At 51.4% G+C, this 20,634-nt stretch overlaps 1 protein-coding gene across 2 annotated transcripts; it reads left to right on the top strand.

Moving 5' to 3' along the window:
• The first annotated feature begins 1,975 nt into the window (after positions 1-1,975).
• Positions 1,976-18,772, top strand: DISP2 (dispatched RND transporter family member 2). 2 transcript variants are annotated; one of them, XM_007538062.3, is made up of 8 exons: positions 1,976-2,234; positions 9,570-9,896; positions 11,358-11,387; positions 11,506-11,629; positions 11,803-11,918; positions 12,539-12,666; positions 12,994-13,091; positions 14,575-18,772. In XM_007538062.3, exons 1-8 carry the CDS (start codon positions 2,128-2,130, stop codon positions 17,863-17,865), a joined length of 4,221 nt encoding a protein of 1,406 aa, XP_007538124.1. In that variant the 5' UTR covers positions 1,976-2,127; the 3' UTR covers positions 17,866-18,772. The 2 variants fall into 2 exon arrangements, with proteins under 2 accessions (XP_007538124.1, XP_016050244.1); XM_016194758.2 differs by lacking the exon at positions 11,358-11,387.
• Positions 18,773-20,634: the final 1,862 nt, after the last annotated feature.

Below are 20,634 nucleotides of genomic sequence, written 5' to 3'. Positions count from 1 at the left end.
ATTCCAGGTTTAACCTCCAGCACCACCATAAGCCAGAACTGAGCAGTGGAAACAAAAGAAGAAAGTGGCCCAATCTCTCAAATCCTCAGTCTCCTGTAAAGTCAAGTGCCAGCATGGAGTACTTCCCTCCTTCTTGCTGGGAGATGATGCCTAGCAAGAAAAATTAGTATGTGGACACTGACCATAAAGCCTGACTCCTGAGAAGCCTGTGGCACCAGTACCAACTGCAAGAAATCTAATGTATTCATTTCTTCATTTACTGATGTCATCACCAGGGCTTCACCATTCCAGGCCATTGAAACAATGACTAAGAGACAGAGTGTGTTTGGGGGTGAGGGGAGGTAGAACTGAAGATTCCCCAAGTGTTGTGGGGTCCAGACTTTAACCTGGATTGTGTATAAGTGTGGTGAGGACTGGGCTCAAACACAGGTCCTATGCATGGCAAAGCAGGCTGCCTTCAAGGTGTTATCTCCCTACCCCTTAATTTTTTAACAAAGTACTGCTCAGTTTATGGTGGCATGGGGGATTGAATGCTGAGCCTTGACATAAAAGTCTGTCACATTACCACTGAGCTATCTTCCTTTATCCCACCCCCTATACACCAGCTGCAGGATCCTTAAAGAGCTGGATCCTCCACTTAATAATAGCCCTTTGGTTAATATCACACCATCTCATCATCTGAGGCCAAAGTTAGGGAGAACCCTTGGATTCCCACACAAATATGATGGGCTTATCTCTCTAATGGATCCTTCTCTGCACCACCACTGGTCACTTCTATCAGGAACGTCATCACAAGCCCTCTTGTGGGCCTTCCTTGCCCTCACCATATAGCAGCTATGGTAAGGACTGCTCTGAAGGGAGGCTGGGGTATCTCACCCTGCCTCTCAGGAAGACTGGTCCTAAAATGAGTGCAGACTACAATATTTCCATCTGTGATCATGAGCTGTGAGCTCAGATCAATATGGACTCAGAGGCTATACAGGCTCTGGTGTTAAATATAAACATACATATGGGCCCTGGGTCAGGTGGATAGAGGCAAATAGTTAATTCTATCCACAGAATATTTTCAAGAATGGGAGCTACTCTCTGTCCTAATCCAACGTTATAGCTCTTTTCTCTACTCTGACACCATTTTCTCAGACAATGTTTTTATCCAACTTCATGCTAGCTATCAAACACAAGCAAAAACTCCCATAGATGTGGGCCCGTATAAACATGCCTAAAATGGACTTCCTAGCTTTCTTCCATCCTAAGATCCCTAATCTTCTCTGTTCCTACTTTTTGGTTCCTGTTCATTAAAGACTTTGTCTCACTTTATTTCCTGCCACCTTCCAAACACTAAGCTGCAGACGCTATCATGATTCCACCTTGACTTCTCTGGGCAGACGAACCCCACCAATGTGTCCTGGAACCTCGCCTCTCCAGAGCTCTAGCCCACTAGGGAAAGATAGAGACAGGCTGGGGGTATGTATGGATCAACCTGCCAACACCCAGGTCCAGTAGAGAAGCAATTACAGAATCCAGAACTCCTATCTTCTGCACCCCAAAAAACAAATTTGATCCATATTCCCAGTGGGAGAGAAGTGATAGGAGGAAGAGGATAAGAGGGCTCTGAACTCCAGCTTCATCAGGTTGCAGAGAAAGAGGATGAAAAGGGGAGCGATATTTCAATGTAGTAATAGGGTTATGTGTGGCTTGGAAGAGAGGACTGGACCTGGAAGAAAAATGGGGCAATTATGTACAAATGTAGACAGATAGCTGTAGACATGATGGTTAAGCCATGTCTGCAGCCTTGGGAGAACCGTGGTGGACTGCAATGGAGGGATCGGAGATTCAGAAATCTGGTGTTGGGAACGGTGTGGAATTGTACCCCTGTTGACAAGTAATTTTGTAAACCAATATTGAATTACTAAAAAATAATAATAATAATAATAATAATAATAATAATAATAATAATAATAATAAATAAAGAGCTGGAGCCTCCAGGGCGGTGCCTTGAGAAGGGTCTGCTCCGCCCACCACAGCCGCGCCCATTGGCTGGGCTCCTCACAGCCTGCTCTGCTGGCTCATGCGCAGAGCTCCCACCACTTCAGCACCAGGGCCCGGACAGCGGTGCCGCCCACGGGCATGGACAACACCCGCAGCAGCGGCGGGCCGGCTCCCAGCCAGGGTAGGGAAGGAGAGCAGAGGCCGGAGAGGGAGCCTTCGGCCCCAGACAGGAGCTCTCCAGACAGGTAAGGCGAACCGCCCGGCAGACCCAGCTCCTAGACCCTCCCAGCACCCTCAGCCAGGGCGCCCCAGGAGCAGCCCAGTCTCCCCATTCATTCTCAGCTCCTCCCTGGGCCCTCCGGGGCTGCGCGCTCTGGGCTCTCCGGCCACGCCCCATGCTGCCCCCAGGGTGCTTCTCCAGCAGCGCCCTGGCACCTTCGACCATCCCACCCACTGCTCCCCCCCCAAGGCCCTTGTCCCACCCCGCCCCGCCCTCCAGGGAGTCTTACAGGTTGGGCGGCGACCTGCTTCCAGGCCCCCTCTACCCTTCCCAAAACCCTGATCTTGCAGCGAACCTCGAGGGGTCCCAGCCTCTCCACGTGCCCCGGGGTGCTCCTCCTGAGCGCGTGCCCTGGGGTGGAGTGGACAAGCCTAGAGCAGCCACGTAGAAACTGCCTTTGTCCAGCCCGTCGCCTGACTGCCTCCTGGGGCGCACATGTGGGCTCAGTGTCCCCACTTGTGGCAACCACCTGCCACCTGCGCCATCTGGGAATGTCCGGTATACAGGCTGGACAGGACGGGACAGGACAGGACAGGACAGGACAGGAGGAACACCTTCCTGCTGAAAGCCAGCGCTCTCTCTCTCTCCACTGTGGGGGGAGGGGGGAATAGCGCAGCTAGGTAGCTGCAATATGGCGCAATTCCTGTGCCCTGCCTGGCTCACCACCTCTAGATTCCCTCCCCTGACATGATAAAGCCCTGTTTACCCCTGCTTGGACTGAAGAAGTGGTGGGGGCAGGGTGGACACAGTGCTGCAGACTGCCCCTGGTTAAAGGCCAAGGCATGGGAGAAGTCCCCACAAGTGGAAAAGCCTATTTCCTTCCCTTTATGATGAACTCATGAGAGCCATCTTTCAATCTGAAAGGGACTGAGCTTTCTTCAAAGGGCTGAGACAAAGAAGAATGTTTTTGCTCTCTGGCCCAGGAAGTGGACACAGCAGGGACAGTAACAGTGACAGGACAGGAAGAAGTCAGAAGCATCCTTAGAAAAGGCTGGAGAGTCAGTTACTGCTTTGTATGTTTTACTTAGGATCATCTCTGCCTGGTCTGCTCACTTTCACCATATGTGGGGGGTTACTCTTAGGCATGGACCACTTGCTCTTTTCCGGGTACACCTGGGTCGCTCTCTGCTCTCTTTCCAGAAGCCCTGGCAAAGGAACTCTGTTCAGTCCAGTCCAAAGAATATAGATAAGCTCTTTCTGAGTTCAGCAGCACTTTGGGAGGTAGACATACCATGAATAAAATAATAAAATAGTACACACACACTGTGTGTGTGTGTGTGTGTGTGTGTGTGTGTGTGTGTGTGTGTGTTAAATTGCCTTTTCACTTTCCTAGTGGCATGAAAGGCCATCTGTTCTGGCCACTCTGTGATCACAAGGCTGTCCATGTGCTGGGAGGTTGGCTGTCCATGTGCTTGGGTTGTGGCTAATACATGTGTAAACTGGTCCCCAAATGAGCCTGTTCCTGAAGCCCTGCCAGTGCTGTCTTTGGCCTCTAATGAAACCTGCATCACCACTTTCCAGTTAGTTGGTTAACAGGCCTACAAGCACCTGCAGGTGGTCCAAGAAGCTACTCATCCCGGGCTGAGCTGAGAAACTGGAACCAAGAGCATGAGAATTAAGGCCCTCCAAGGCCAGGTGGAGCTCTTAGGACCAAGAGGTCTCCAGGGAGCCCTGGGAGGGAAAGGCAGGGAACTGAGTGCACAGCAGTTTGAGAGAGGAATGTTTCAGATCCTGCCACACTGATGCACATAATCAAGAATGGCAAAACTTGAGAACAGCTGACCCTTGGGTCAAGCAGTTCCCCAGTCAAAGCAAATGAATGGGAAACAAACTAGGGGGTTTGGGGGACAAAGCAGGTGGATCACCTGGTAGAGTGTACATGTGATCATTCACAATGACCTGGGTTCAATCCCTGGGTCATCACATGGAAGCATTTGAAGCAGAGGAAGCGTCACAAGAGGTAGAATGGTGCTATAATGTGTCTCCTTCTATCTCTCTTTTTTTTTTAAGATTTACTTATTTATTTATGAGAAAGATAGGTGGAGAGAGAAAGAATCAGATATCACTCTGGTAATGTGCTGCTAGGGATTGAATTCAGACTTCATGCTTGAGATTCCAATGTTTTATTCACTGTGCCACCTCTCAGACCACTGTCTCCTTCTATCTCTGTCTCTCCCCCTCAAAAACAAATAAGTGGGGAGTTGGGCAGTAGCGCATCAGATTAAGCACATGTGGCGTGAAGTGCAAGGACCGCATAAGAATCCCGACTTAGCCCCTGGCTCCCCACCTGCAGGGGAGTTGCTTCACAAGCGGTGAAGCAGGTCTGCCAGGTTTCTATCTTTCTCTCCCCTTCTCTCTCTTTCCCTCCTCTCTACATTTCTCTCTATCTACAACAATGACATCAATAACAACAATAAAAAAACAAGAGCAACAAAAGGGAAAATAAATATGAAAAATAAGTAAATAAGTGAAGCTGGCACTGGCATCTGCCTTGAAGCAGAGCGAGTTTAGGAGTAAGTGAGTTCCTGAGGTCTGGCAGACTGGCTAAGGCAGAGTGCTTCGGTGACACTCCCATAAGAACCCTCTGGAATTCAGGCTTCTTTCAGTGAAAAGAAATTGGTATTATTTCCAAGTGGAAAGCTGGCTTCTAAGATAAGTCCAGTGCTGCCTTCTCAGAACACGGACTACTTGGGGCAGGTAGCCTCCTCACCCTCCTCACCTTCCTGGCCCTGCAAGACAGGCTGTACCCTAAAGAGGACCATCAAGGCAACTGGGTCATCACCATACTTTCAAAATCAGAATCCAATCCAAGCACAGTGTCAGAAAAAAAAAAAGAGAGAGAGAGAGAGAGACGTGTAGAATAAAAATCTCAAAGAAGCGGCCTGGGAAGGGGCACAATGGCTAGAGTGTTAGACTCTCAGGCATGTTGTCTTAAGTTCAATTCCTAGCATTACATGTACCAGAATGAGAGAGGTTCTCCCTCTCTCATAAATAAATAAATAAATAATTTTTAAAAATTTTAAAAGTAGGGGCCAGGCGGTGGCGCACCTGGTTAAGTGCACATGCTGCAGTGCGTAAGGACCTGTGTTCAAGCCCCTGGTCCCCACCTACAAGGGGAAAGCTTCACAAGTGGTGGCAGGGTTGCAGGTGTCTCTGTCTCTCTCCATCTCTATCTCCCCTGCCCCTCAATTTCTCTCTGTCTTTGTCCAATAATAAATAAATAAAGTTAAAAAATCTTAAAAGTAGATATTCACACTTGCATGCATAAGCCCAAGTCACTTGTCCAACTTCCCTTCCACCCACGGTCTAGGCCCTCTCAATCTTTGCTGTTTTGTTTTGTGTGGTTCCATTAACAGGACTCAGGAACTTATTCATGCACTACATTTTCTTTAAAGATAAGAGACACAGGGAGTCGGGCAGTAGCGCAGCGGGTTAAGCGCAGGTGGTGCAAAGCACAAGGACCGCCATAAGGATCCCAGTTCGAACCCCGGCTCCCCACCTGCAGGGGAGTCGCTTCACAGGCAGTGAAGCAGGTCTGCAGGTGTCTGTCTTTCTCTCCCCCCTCTGTCTTCCCCTCCTCTCTCCATTTCTCTCTGTCCTATCCAACAACAACAACAACAATAATAACTACAACAATAAAACAACAAGGGCAACAAAAGGGAATAAATAAAATAAATATTTTATTTTATTTTATTTTATTTAAGAAAGGATTAATTAACAAAAACATAGGGTAGGAGGGGTACAACTCCACACAATTCCCACCGCCCATTCTCTATATCCCACCCCCTCCCCAGTAGCTTTCCCATTCTCTATCCCTCTGGGAGCATGGACCCAGGGTCATTGTGGGATGCAGAAGGTAGAGGGTCTGGCTTCTGTAATTGCTTCCCCGCTGAACATGGGCGTTGACTGGTCGGTCCATACTCAAAATAAATATTTAAAAAAAAAAAAAAGATAAGAGACACCATAGCACTGCTCCACCATCCATGAAGTTCCCACTGTGCTATCCACAGTGCTCCTATGTAGTGCTGGGGCTCATACCCAGGGCCTTGGACATAATGACTTGTCCTTTACCAGTTAAGCTAGTTCCCAGCCCCCATGAGATCTTATTTTCTTTCTTTTCTTTATTCCATAAGATCTTTTTTTGCTGTTGTCACCACTTCAGACTGACTTTTTTTCAACTAGAAAGATAAAGACAGAGATAGATAGTTTTACTGACTGACAGATTTAAAAAAAAAAAACAAAAACACCACAGGGACAGGGGTAGATAACATAATGGTTATGTGAAGAGACTCTCATGCCTGAGCTCTTAAGTCCCAGGTTCAATCCCCTGCACCACCATAAGCCAGAGCTGAGCAATGCTCTCGTCTTTCCCTCTGTATCTTTCCCCTTCTCTCTCTCTCCCCTCTCTCTCCATCTCTCTCAAAAATAAAAATAAATAAAATATTTTTAAAAGAATGTTTAAAAAAAAAGAATAAAAACACCACAGCACCAAAGTTTCCTTCAGTGCAGTAGAGGGTCAGGCTCAAACCTGGTTTGGGCCCATGATAAAACAAGCTCACCTATCGAAGTGAGATATTTTGCTCCTCCCCCCACCACCCATAAGCTGTTTATGCGCTAGGACAGTGATGTCATCAACTGTGGTCATCTGAGGTCTTGCTCTAAAACAACTAGAGTCATATTTTTGTTTTCCTAAAGGTTGGATGGAACTATCTATCAGTGATTGAACAAGATCAAATGTAGCTGAGGTAGCTGTTGAATAATCTAAAGAAAAGTATCATAATTATATATGTAGTGAGATTCTCAAGGTGTGAGAAGAAGTACTAAAATGGAAACAGATTATTGGAGGCCTAAAGGGGTCAGGTCGTAAACATAAATGTACTTTTTTTTTACCATGCAGGTTATTTCTAGGGTTGGTGCCTACAAAACTCCACTGCTCTAGGAGGCCATTATTAATTTTTTAAATCATTTTACTGATTTAGGTTATTTTAATGGTTTACAGTGCAGTTGTTGGGGAATAGCTACAGTTCCTCTTCTCCCTGCAGTAGCTGAATACAGAGCACTCTCAGCTCCAACGTGGGTCCTTTTCCACTATCATGCACCATGACCCCAAGGCCATTATATTTTTTTAAATAGAAAACAAGAGATACTGCGAGGTGAAACACCTACAGCTCCATGCTCATGAAGCTTCTCTCTTGTAGGTAGGGACTGGGACTTGAACCTGGTCCTCGAGTGTGATAATGTGTGCACTCCACTGGCACACATCCCTGTGGCACTGCATGGGGGAAAGGCCAGGAGAGCAAGTGTCTTTACAGGCAAAGCTTATCCACTAGGTAACTCATGTCACAATCATATCAGCTACTTCTTGTACCAAACCCAAGAGGCATGACCCCCACACCCTCACTCTGCATATAACATACTAAGTATAAGATATGTTACCCTAGGGCCCCAGACCTAAAGGGTGACTTAGCCAGGAAGCTGTTCCACACTGCCAGCACCCTCTAATTTAACCTCCACATGAACCCCATTCCCTCCAGCTCACTGTACCTGCTGGGGTGGGGGAGGCGAGGAAGAGCTCCCTGTCCTGTCCAGTTGCTCCATGGCAGTGTCCCCTCACCATCTTCACAGGCATTCTGGTCCACAATCCCTTCAGTGGTGCAAGAGGCAGAACCAGAAGCCAAGGCAGCTAGCCAGAAGCCTGGCTTTTTCTCAGGAGCCATGCCAGCTCAGATGGGCAACTGAACCTAATGGACAGGGGTGAGGAGATAAGGCTGCCCAGCCCAAGGTCCCTCAGCCTCCCACCTCCCCATCCCCTAGTCAGGGCCCTCAGACATTCTTCTCCTTCCTGTATCTGGCAATTCTGTCATTAGAGTGGGGAGTCTGTCTATCTACCACTCACACCCTCCCCCCAGAAATCCAGAGTGAGGTTGAGCTCACTCTTTGAGTGAGACTTCTCAAAGTCTACCCTTGTCCTTTCTATTTATTTTTTAATTATTTTTTTAAATTAACTAACAAGAGAGAAGCATAGAGAGAACCAGAGCATCTTTGGCACATGCTATGTTAGAGACCGAACTCAACCTCAAGCTTGAAAGCCCAGAACCTTATCCACTGTGCCACTTTCCTGGATTGTTTTCTCATAATTCTCAAAGAGAACTGGTTGTTAATTCCTCCCAACAAGTTCCTTGGAGTGGGTCAGGGGTGGAAGGGTGTCCCCCAACTCTCTCCCCTCTGTGCACACCCTCACAAAGCAGGCAGGCCCTCTGCCTTGTGGTTCAAGGGCAGTGGGAAGGCTACAAGGGCTCTGCAAACTCCCCAGGGCCTATTCCCAGCCCTATCCAAGTTGGATTGTCCTCTGTGCTGTCCTCTCTCCCAGTGCACTGTCCTCTCCCTATGTCCAATCTCCTATAGTGCGCTGAGCCTCACCTTTTAAGTTCGTAAAACAAAGGAAATGCTTCCATCATTTCTCTTCTTCTCCTTCTTTTTTTTATTTGTTTAATAAGAAAGGGAGACAGAGAGGGAGAGATAGGAGGTGGCACAGTGAACAAAACATTGGACTCTCAAGCAGGAGGTCCTGAATTCAATCCCCAGCAACACATGTACCAGAGTGATACCTAGTTCTTTCTCTCTCCCTATATTTCTCATTAATAAATAAATAAAATCTTTAAAAAAATTCAGTCCCCAGCAGCACATGTACCAGAGTGATGTTTGGTTCTTTCTCTCTCTCCTCCTATCATTTCTCATGAATAAATAAATAAAGTATAAAAGAGAGACAGAGCCCACATGTAAAAGCATACTGGACACATCTAGAAGCAGTTGATGATGGCTCCTGAGAGCAGGAACAGATGAATAAAGAAACAGTGGACCCAAGAGGTAGACTAGGGGTGCAGATGTGAGCTCCCATATACATCTACCCTGGGACTTCTTATTTATTTATTTTCCCTTTTGTTGCCCTTGTTTTTTATTGTTGTTGTTGTTGTTATTGATGTTGGATAGGACAAAGAGAAATGAAGAGAGATGGGAAAGACAGAGAGGGAGAGAAGAAGACAGACACCTACAGACCTGCTTCACCTCCTGTGAAGTGGCTCCCCTGAAGGTGGGGAGCTGGGGGCTCGAACTGGGATCCTTATGCCTGTCCTTGCACTTTGTGCCACGTGCACTTAACTCACTGCACTACCGCCCAACTCCCCTACCCTGGAATTCTAATGAAGCCTCCCCAAGGTTCCCACTCCTTGTTCTGCCTTATTGAGCAGTGCTAGTGTGACAGCTACCCCCACTTCATCTCCCCTGTGTCCTCTCTCCCCAGGCCCCCCAGCAAGGCTGTGGCCCCACAGGCCAGCCTGGACAGGAATGGTTCCCTCCACAGCAATGGTGAAGAGCCATGCAGTGCCACGGGGACCCCACCAGCAGCCAACACCTTCCAGTCTGTGGGTGTGTCCAGCCCCTTGGCCCCTGTCCACTTCACCTATCCCCGAGCACCACATGAATACCGAGGGGGCAGTTCCTTGCCAGGGCTGGGGGACCGGGCAGCTCTCTGCTCCCACAGCTCCAGCATCAGCCCCTCCCCAGTCCCCTCACAACGCGATGGAGCCTGGAAGTCGCCAGCTGTGCAACACCATGTGGTCAGCATCAGGTAAGAAGTGCTCCAGCAACCTACCTCTGGAAGATGGGTAGGGCTCAAAGGGGAGCAAGCAGCCAGAGAGGTGGTGCAGTGGCTAGAACACTAGACTTAAAAGCAAGGGAGCATGAGATCCAGAGTTTGATCCACAGCACTGCATGTGTCAAAGTGATACTCTCACTACCGAATACATGCTCTTCCCCTCCCCCAACTTACCCCTCCCCATTGACAAATAGGAAGGAAGGAAGGAAGGAAGGAAGGAAGGAAGGAAGGAAGGAAGGGAACCACTTGGACTAGCAGGTGTCTCGCCCAGCAGAGCTCACATTACCACGAGTGAAGAACCAGGTTCAGGCCCCTGGCACATGGAAGTGCCAGCAGGCATGATGAATCATGAGTGGTTGAGTGCTACTACTGTATGTCCTCTCTCTCACCTTCTATCTAGAGGAAAGAAAAACTGACCAGCAGGGGCAATGGAGCTAGGCAGGCACCAAGCCCCAGCAAAGGCCCTGGTGGCAAAAAAAAAAAAACAGAAAGTGGTACAGTGGACTTGGAAGTGTAAAGTCCTAAGTTTGATCCTTGGCATTGTCATGTTCCAGAGTGATGCTCTGGTGTGCACACTCTCTCATGTTAATAAATTAACCTTACTTTATTTTATGTTATTTTAATGATAGATATATAGAAAAATGATAGAGAGAGAGATAGCGTACATGGCTCAGTTCTTGCTTATAGTGGTGTTGGGGATTGACCCTGGGACCTTGGAGTCTCAGGCATGAAAGTACTTTGCATAACTATTATGCTATCTCCCCAGCTCTTTTTTTTTTTAAGTGAGTTATGCCCAAAACTCTAGACTTCTTGGTTAAGAGGAAGCCCAAGGCACTGCCTGCCTCTGAAGGGTGAGAAAGTATTGGTTCAAGCTTAAAAGTAAAAAAAAAAACAAAAAAAACCTTGACCTAGGAGGTGGAGTGGTGGATAAAGTGTCAGATTCAGACTTTCAAGCATGAAGTTCTGAGTTTGACCCCTGGCATCACATGTGTCAGATACTCTGGTTCTCTCTTGCTCCATCTATCCCTAATATATATATCCAGGATTATTATTGGGATTCTGTGCCTACACTAGGACTTCATTGCTCCCAGGGGCCCTTTTTATCTTTTTTTTTCCTTGACAGAGGGTGAGAGAGACAAAGAAATATATAGAGGATGAGAGAGAGAGAGGAAGAGAGAGAAAGAGGCACCTGCAGCATCACTCCACCACTCATGAAACTTCCCCCTGAAGTTGGGGACCAGGGGTTTAATCTCAGATCTTCTTGCATGGTGGCATATGCACTCAACAGGGTGTGTCACTGTCCAGCCCCTATTAATAAATCTTAAAAAAAAACAAAACAGACAGAGTCTAAGAGAATCAATTCCACCTTCTTCCGATGCCAAACCCATCCCACTCCTGGGGACTCTGACAAGTGTCTCATATTCTCTTTCCCAGGCAGGAACGGGCCTTTCGGGTGCCAAAGAGGTAGGTATGCCCTGCATCCCAAAGTCAAGCACCCTGTCTAGTGGCTGCTCTGCTGGCTCCCTTCACTCCCTGCTGCCACCCCAGCCCCACATCAGGCGGCTTCTTTTCCTCTCCCCAGCTACTCTCAGCTGATCGCCGAGTGGCCAGTGGCCATGCTGCTGCTGTGCCTGGCCGTCATCCTTCTCTGTGGCCTGGCTGGGCTGCTGGGGGGCCTGCTGCCTGACTTCTCCACGCCCTTACTGGTGAGGGGTAGTGGGGAGGGTGGGGGTCAAAACTGAAGTGGCCCAACTGGGAGGGGGTGGTGATGGTGGGCCCATGACCTCTGGAGAGAGGAGGTAGATGGCACAGAGGCAGGCCCAAGAAGGAAAAGTGAAAAGGGCCAAATGGGGCTCCTCCTACTCTTGCCTCTCTGCAGGGGTTCGAGCCTCGGGACACAGACCTTGGGCGAAGACTGATGGTCTGGAGGGCCCTGCAGACCCTCACAGGCCCTGGAAAGCTGTTGACCCTATCCCCAGATCTGGAGCTCAACAGGTAATCAGATCCCATCTCGACACTTATGGAAGAATGGGAAGAATATGGCTTCTTGTGAGGGTCTGGGGTTAAGAGGCTGCTCAGAGGGGTTTACCAGGGCCCCCTGGAACATGAATGCCTCCTCTGAGTGAGCCCACCTCCTGACTTATTTTCCCCCAGGGGCTAGGAAGATAGAATAGTGGTTATGCAAAAAAAAAAAAAAAAAATTAAGCAAAAATGCTTGAGGCACCACAGGTCCCAAGTTCAATCTGCAGCACCACCATAAGTCAGAGTTGAGCAATGTTAAGACAAAACAAAACAAACTATTATCTATTTATTTATTTATTTATTTAGGGGGTGCAGCCAGAGAATTACTCTGGCTCACATTATGGCAGGAATCAAACTTGGGCCTCATCCACTTGGGCCTCATCTTTCCAAGCCCAATGCTTCATCCACTGCACCATGTCCCAGGCCACTCTTTAGAAACAAAATTATCAATGAGAGAGGAGAGCAAGAACAGGAGAATCACTTGGCATAGGTAATGTCAGGGATTGAACTCAGGACCACACTCCTGATAGTCCAACCCCTTACCCACTGTACCATCTCCCAAGCCACTGAGACAGCCTCTTTCTCTACCTTAGTTCAAGCTCTCATGTCCCCCTGAGCCCCACACCCTGGAGCAGTGCCCAAGAGGGGGTGGCCCAGCCCCGGAGAATGGTGGAGCCCCCAGAAGACAGAGGGCAGGAGAGCTTCTTCTGTGGCCCCCCTGGTAAGCCACTGCCTGTGGGGCCTGGTGTGAATAGCAATCCCTGTGCCCCTAGTGAAGCAGCAAGACCTGAAGAAGGAGGTCCAGGGAGTTGGACAGACAGAAAGGATGTGACTGGCTGGTTATGTTCCAGCCTAGGGAGCTGGATGGCAGTGGGAGTGTGGGACAGATCTCTAGTGCTCAGGGACAGCCTTTGGGGGGTGGGGGAAAGGCAGGACACATATGATACAGCTTCCCAAGACACTAAGCCTCACAGAGGCCTGGGTTAGCATCTTCCCTTTGGTGGGTCCAAATCCCAGGGTAGAAGGGCTAATTTTGGGTGTGTTGCAGAAAAGAGCTACGCCCAGCTGGTGTTCATGTCAACCTCGGCCGGCAGTCTATGGAACCTGCACGCCATCCACTCTATGTGCCGCATGGAGCAGGACCAGGTGAACTGGCAGAGGGGTGCTGGGGTCAGGGGAGAGCCAGGGACCCACCGCGGAGAGCCAAGGGCCAGCTGCAGGAACCCAGGAATGCAGTGGGCCTGGACTTCCAGGGTGGACTGGGGGGAGTGCTCTCTGTGGAGGGAAGGGTCCCAATACTGCAGAGGAAGCCTGGGGTGAGGTGGGGTGGGGAAGAAGAGTCAACTGTTTTCTCTCCTTTTTAAAAAAATTTTAATTCCTTTACTAATAAGAAAGAGAGAGAGAGAGAACCAGAGCATCACTCTGGCACATGAGATGCTGGGGATCAAACTGAGGAGCTAATGTCTGAGAGTCCAGTGCCTTATCCACTGTGTCATCTCCTAAACCAGCAGTCAGCTATTCCTAGAAGAGCCAAGACACAGGTACTGGATGAAGAGTCATGCAGGCCAGGGGCTGTTAGGAGTAGTAAGCCCAGTCTATGCACCCATCCACCATCAATCCAAGCAACTCCAATGCAGCCATGCTAATTGGAGACATACTATGGCATCTAAAGAAAGGTTTACTGTCAGAATGAGGCTAGACACCACCAAGTAGATCCAGCCACTTTACTGAACACAAAAGCATTTAAAGTACTGAAGTATCTCTGTTTTTGTTTTGTGTTGTTTTTTCCACCAGGGTTACCTATCACTGGGGCTCAGTGCCTGTATGGTTCCACTGTTCCTAGTAGTTTTATTGTTTGTTTTGTTTTATAGAGGGTGATAGATTGAGGAAGAAGGAGGCAGAGAGAGAAGGAGGGACATCTGCATCACTGTTCCACCACTCCTGAAGTCCCCTCTGCAGATGGAGGCTAAGGACTTGAACCTAGGTCCTCACATATAGCACACTCCTGAGTGTGCTACCACCTGACCCCTCAACTCCCTGTTTCTATCTGATTGAAAGGAAAAGGAGTGAAGTCTGCAGGGAATGGTGGGATTGTGCAGGTGCAAAGACCCAACAAAATCTTGGCAGCAAAAATAAAATAAAATAAAAATGGGGAGAGTTACAATGACACCCTTCTCATAGAGATAAGACAAACAATGCAGAATTTGAAGGGAAAAAAAAACATCATGCTGGTGATAGTCAACACTTCATAAATGGCACCACAATCTCAGATTCAAGACTGGGCAGCCAATTGGGGGCAAGACCAGGTGATTCCTGTGTCAGCACTGTCTTTGCCACCCCACTGTGCAAAGATGTCCAGCAGTGCCCTCAGCCTGGGAATGGCTGGTTTACTGTCACCTCTACTCCTGCTCCTGGTCTGTGTGTGTAGCCAAAGCTCTCTGATGGGTCAGCATATAGCTACTGGCACCTGTGCCAGGAGTCAAATGCAGTCCTGATACCAACCATTTCTGTCTGGCTGTCAATACCATCCATCTCTATGCTGCCACACAAGGGGAGGCGAGGGTCTGGGCAGGCTGTAGCCAGGGCCCTTGGGCAGCCATTGAATTCTCCCTTACTGTGTGCCCCCCAGATCCGCTCCCATGCCCACTTTGAGGCTCTATGCCAGCGCACGACTGCCAATGAGTGCTGCCCCAGCTGGTCCCTTGGCAACTATGTGGCAGTGCTGTCCAACCGCTCCTCCTGCCTGGACACCACCCCGGCTGACGCAGCCCGCACGCTGGCCCTGCTGCGCACCTGCGCCCTCCACTACCACCAAGGCACCCTGGTGCCGGCTTGCCTGGGCCCTGGGCACGACAAGCCCCTGCTTTGCGCCCAGGTGCCTGCCAAGTGCTCCCGGACCAGTGCTGTCTACCAGCTCCTGCACTTCCTGCTGGACAGGGACTTTCTGAGCCCCCAGACAGCTGACTATCAGGTGCCCTCTCTCAAGTACAGCTTGCTCTTTCTGCCCACCCCCAAGGGTACCTCCATGATGGGCATCTACCTGGACCGCCTGGCCACACCCTGGGGGCTGTCTGACAACTACACATCCATCACAGGCATGGATCTGGGCCTCAAGCAGGAGCTGCTCAGGCACTACCTGGCCCAGGACACGGTGTACCCCCTGCTGGCCCTGGCCGCCCTTTTCCTCAGCCTGGCACTCTACCTGCGCTCGCTCTTCCTCATGCTCATGGTGCTGCTGGGCGTGCTGGGCTCGCTGCTGGTGGCCTTCTTCCTCTACCGCGTGGCTTTCCGCGTGGCTTACTTCCCCTTCGTCAACCTGGCAGCCCTGGTCCTGCTCAGCAGCGTCTGTGCCAACCACTCCCTTGTCTTCTTCGACCTCTGGCGCCTGAGCAAGAACCAGCTGCCATCGGGAGGGCTGGAGCCGCGTGTGGCCCGCACCATGCACCACTTCGGCTACCTGCTGCTGGTCTCAGGCCTCACGACGGGCGCCGCCTTCTACGCCAGCTACCTGAGCCACCTGCCTGCCGTGCGCTGCTTCGCCCTGTACATGGGCACCGCTGTGCTGTCACACCTGGCTCTAGCCCTGGCCTGGCTGCCCGCCTCTGCTGTGCTGCATGAGCGCTACTTGGCGCGGGGAGCCTGCGGGGGCTGCGCAGGGCCGCAGGGCTCTGCCGGTGGCGGTTCTCCCCGGGTTCTGGGCCCCTGCGGGTGCTGCTGCGCGCCCCGGCGGCTGGCGCTGGCACTGGCCCGACGGCTCCGGGCTCTCCGCAGGGCAGCCACCAGCACGTCGCGCCTGCTCTTCCAGCGCCTGCTGCCCTGCGGCGTCATCAAGTTCCGCTACATCTGGATCTGCTGGTTCACCGCGCTGGCGGCTGGGGGCGCCTACATCGCTGGTGTCAGCCCCCGCCTGCGCCTGCCCACCCTGCCGCCGCCTCGCGGCCAAGTCTTCCGACCCAGCCACCCGTTCGAGCGCTTCGACGCCGAGTACCGCCAGCAATTCCTGTTCGAGCGCCTGCGCCAGGGAGAGGGCAGCCACATGCCAGTAGTGCTGGTGTGGGGCGTCCTGCCCGTGGACACGGGAGACCCTCTGGACCCGCGCAGCAACACCTCCCTGGTGAGCGACCCCACCTTCTCGGCCAGCGGGCCGGAGGCGCAGCGCTGGCTGCTGGCGTTGTGCCGCGGGGCGCGCAACCAGAGCTTTTTCGGGGCCCAGCCGGAAGGTGGGCCCACGCTCTGCCTAGTGGAGGCGCTGCAGCGCTGGATGCACAGCCCCAGCTGTGCACGCCTGGGGCCTGGCATCTGCTGTGGCCATCCGGACTTCCCCTGGGCTCCCCAGCTCTTCCTGCACTGCCTGAAAATGATGGCTCTGGAGCAGGGCCCCCGCGGTACTCGGGACTTGGGGGCCCGCTTCAGTCCCCAGGGTGAACTGGCCGCCCTGGTGCTGCAGTTCCAGACCAGCTTCCTGTACAGTGCCGACTACAACCAGGCGCACCGCTTCCACTCGGAGCTCAGCGGCTGGCTGGTAGGTGAGTTGGGCCGGGCGCCGCCAGGCCTGCGCAGGGGCTGGCTCACCAGCGAGCTGGGGCTGTACAGCCTGCAGCACAGCCTGAGCACTGAGCCCGCCGTGGTGCTGGGCCTGGCGCTAGCCCTGGCCTTCACCACCCTGCTGCTAGGCACCTGGAACGTCCCTCTCAGCCTATTCTCCGTGGCTGCTGTGGCCGGCACAGTGCTGCTGACTGTGGGCCTCCTGGTTCTGCTGGAGTGGCAGCTCAACACTGCCGAGGTCCTCTTCCTCTCTGCCTCCGTGGGGCTCTCCGTGGATTTCACTGTCAACTACTGCATCTCCTACCACCTGTGCCCACACCCCGACCGCCTGAGCCGCGTGGCCTTCTCACTGCGCCAGACCAGCTGTGCCACGGCGGTGGGGGCAGCCACACTGTTCGCAGCGGGGGTGCTCATGCTTCCCGCCACTGTGCTCCTCTACCGCAAGCTGGGCATAGTCCTCATGATGGTCAAGTGCGTCAGTTGCGGCTTTGCCAGCTTCTTCTTTCAGTCGCTCTGCTGCTTCTTTGGGCCTGAGAAGAACTGTGGGCAGATCCTCTGGCCCTGCGCACACCTGCCCTGGGACACTGGGGACCCAGGTGCGGAGAAGGCAGGTCGTGGAGCAGGGCCGGCTGGAGAGCCTCCCAGGGCCTGCTCAGAGCAGTATGAGCTCCAGCCTCTGGCCCGGCGCCGGAGCCCCAGCTTCGACAACAGTACGGCTACCAGCAAGTTGTCCCACCGCCCCTCCGTGCTCTCCGAGGACCTGCAGCTGCAGGACGGCCCTTGCTGCAACCGGCCCCCTGTAGCCCCCGTCTCACCTCGGGAGCTGTTCCTGCACCACCAGGCTGTCTTCAGTCAATGCCCAGCTCTGCAGACATCATCCCCCTACAAGCAGGCTGGCCTCCAGCCCCAGGCCAAGCAGCAACCCCAAGGGCAGAGGGCTGAGCCTGGGCATGTCTCTCCAGAAGCCCAGGTCCCTTCACCCAAGCCCAGGGCTGCAGAGCCCCCAGATTGCCTCAGCTCCTCAGCCAGCACCCTGGAGGGCCTCAGTGTCTCTGACGAGACCTGCCTGAGCACCTCAGAACCCAGTGCCCGAGTGGCCGACTCCATAGGTGCCTCCCCAGAGGATCTGGATGAAACCGAGCGTCCAGTGCCTAAGCGTGGCCAGCTGAATGCCAAGCGGGACACCCTGTGGCTGGCCCTGAAGGAGCCAGCCTATGACCCAATATTACCTGCCTCCCACCAGAGCAGCTTGTCCTGGAAGGGTCATGAGGGACCTGGGGATGGCAGCCCTGTGGTGCTGCCCAACAGCCAGCCTGGCCTGCCTGATGTGTGGGTGCGCAGGCCTAGCACCCACACATCAGGCTACAGCAGCTGAAGGCAGTGTGGAAGCCTGCCAGGAATGACAGCACTGGGCTGACAGCTACCAGCTGCCTGCCAACTGTTCCAGACAGTGGGGAGGGTCTTTGGAGGGAAATGCCCAGCTGTCCTTGAGATCATATGAGGGCAGTGCCCACCAGAACACACCCTCTGGAAAGGGTAGGGTGGATGTGCTGCTTCAGATATCAGGGAGACTGGTCCTTGTTCCAAGTGACCAGGAATTCAGTGGGACTAAGGAACCTGGTCTTTGGGGCCCCAACAATGTTTGGGAACTCCAGATGTCTCCCAGACTTCACACCTTTATTAGGTTTTTTATCAGGACAATTCTTTGTCTTGGGGAGAGTTTTCTGGACCAAATCTGGGTTCCCTGGCCACACACACACACACACAGTCTCCCAGATTGACCAGGGACTCAAGGCCATGCTGGGAGTGAACCTGAAGGAGGATGATCAGCCTCAGGGTGCTGCCCCCTGGTGACAAACAGCAAGAAACTTCCCAGGGCATGGCAAGCACGGGTCTCCTTGCTTCTTACCACCTTACTATGGGGTCACCTGCACTTTGTGGGTTCTTTTGGCCCCAGTTTACAAGAAGTTGAGACTAGGAGCTATAGTATACCAGAATTGTATATGAGAGGCTCAGGGGTCCCCGGTTCAATCCCTGGCACCAACATATGCCAGAACTAAATGGTACCTTGGTGTCTCTCTTTATCTCTCTCCCTCATAAAAATTAATACTCTTTTAAAGGATTTACTTGTTTATTAGTGAGGGAGGAGAGAGAACCAGAACATCACTGGCACATGCAATGCCAGGGTTCCAACTGAGGACCTCCCACTAGAGAGTCCAACCCTTTATCTACTGTGTCTCCTCCCAGGCTACCAAAAAAAATTAATAAACTTTAAAAAATGATGTCAATACAAAAGAATCTGAGTCTGAGTACAGGCTAAGTAATTTAGCCTAAGTCACACAGCTAGTTCACGGCAAAGCAGAGCTCCTTACACTTCCATGTCACTCACACTCCCCTGGGCTACTTGGCTTGAGGACACTTATAGCATTCTTGCCCTTTCATTCCACACCCTCCTGGAAAATGGGGCTCCTGGCTGATCTGAGGTCCAGGCACACAGCATGAGAGATGCTTATTTCCAGGTTACTGCATACAGAAGGAAAACCCCTTCCAGAAGAAGTGTTAAAGACCTTGAAGGCCAAGCAGAGTTCAGTTAAGCAGGGACCCAGACCTTATAATAAAGGTCTGTGCTTTGGGGATGTATAAGTCCTAACCAGTTCCCTAGGTCACTTTAAAAATTTTTTAATATTTATTTATTCCCTTTTGTTGCCCTTGTTGTTTTGTTATTGTAGTTATTATTGATGTCATTCTTGCTGGACAGAGAGAAATGGAGAGAGGAGAGGAAGACAGAGAGGGGGGAGAGAAAGATAGACACCTGCAGACCTGCTTCACTACTTGTGAAGTAACTCTCCTGCAGGTGGGGTCTAGGTCACCTTTCTAAGGACAAGCCTCTCACAGACCAAAGATTGACTCTCCTTCAAAAGTTTATCTTTCCAGAAAGTTCTATTCCACAGGAGAGCATGAATGAGCATGTTTGCTCAATATTTTTGATATCTGATCCATCATGGAGACAGAAGCCCAGGAGGAAAAGCAAACTTCTGCTCCCAAGGAGCCTCACTGGGTCACTGATGGCACCAAACCTGTCACCATTGGGATGCTGGAGGTCCATTACCAAGAAGGCTTCCCAGAGGAGAAGTGACTTAAACTGGAATTCTGGAGTTCAAGTATCCTGGACTATGAAGACCCTTCCCGAATCATCATTTATTCTAGCAGTTTTCAAACTTTGTAGCCTCAGGAACTTTTCTCCACAGAATCTTTGTGTAGAGACTCAGTCTATAAAATGTAAAAACTGGTTCCTTTGCAGGGTGCATGGGGCAGGGTGGGGGGGGGTGTAGAAACAGTTGCATGCGGGTACAGAGCCTGCTCAACTTGCCCTGCTTCTGCAGTCTCTCCAGGACCCTGCCAAATGCCTCCAGCTCCAGGCAGCTCCACTGAATGGTTAAAATAAATGTCTCAAAAAGAAGAGAATTTTCTAGAACCCAGCAAACAGTCTGGGGCAGGCTGGACTAGAAGCAAATCAGGGGAAAGTTCTATTGTGCTTTGGTTTTGCCCCTGAGCTGTTAAGACCTACCTCCCACCCCAGTCAACCCATGAGACATGGAAACTATGGAAAGGCAGAAGACAGGGGTCAGGCGTACTAAAAATGTTGGATTCCTTTGCAAGATAAGTCCATCCAGCCCACTGGACTCCTGAGGCTGGAGGGGAGGTGTATGCTGGGACTTCACCTGGACCTGTATGCCCAGGGGGCAGTGGAGAACCACTGAGATGTCATCATGTGGAGGGATTGATGGACAGATGGCAGGAATAAGGGACTTGGAGACTTCTTATTCTTCTAGGCTTCATCACTGTACAGGGAGGAAAATGAGAGTAATTGAAGGGTGGACTGGACTGGTCTGTACATCACTGGGCCCAGGGTGGACTGGACTGATCTGTACATCACTGGGCCAGAGGACCAGAAGGGCCCACTAGGAATCTAAAACACCTGCAGAGGCTTTGCTTTTCCTAACATCTGGTGCATCCCAGCTGAACAAGACCTCGCAGGAAAGACTGTGAAGCCAAAGTCTTCCTCCTCTCCCCACCCCCACCCCCGGCATGTGGCAGGACCCATTGGCAGATAAGCAGCCTTAGGGAAGAGGGTGCCTTGGTT

Source organism: Erinaceus europaeus, chromosome 16 (assembly GCF_950295315.1).
Source record: "Erinaceus europaeus chromosome 16, mEriEur2.1, whole genome shotgun sequence".
NCBI lineage: Eukaryota > Metazoa > Chordata > Mammalia > Eulipotyphla > Erinaceidae > Erinaceus > Erinaceus europaeus.
Note: the sequence above shows the minus strand (reverse complement) of the source record. Positions and strands in the feature narration are given on the sequence as shown.

Coding starts and splice junctions, on each gene's coding strand:
- DISP2 (XM_007538062.3), top strand. CDS start 2,128: ATGGACAACACCCGCAGCAGCGGCGGGCCGGCTCCCAGCCAGGGTAGG. Junction 11,630..11,802: donor ACTTCTCCACGCCCTTACTG/GTGAGGGGTAGT, acceptor GCCTCTCTGCAG/GGGTTCGAGCCTCGGGACAC. Junction 12,667..12,993: donor CTTCTTCTGTGGCCCCCCTG/GTAAGCCACTGC, acceptor GGTGTGTTGCAG/AAAAGAGCTACGCCCAGCTG.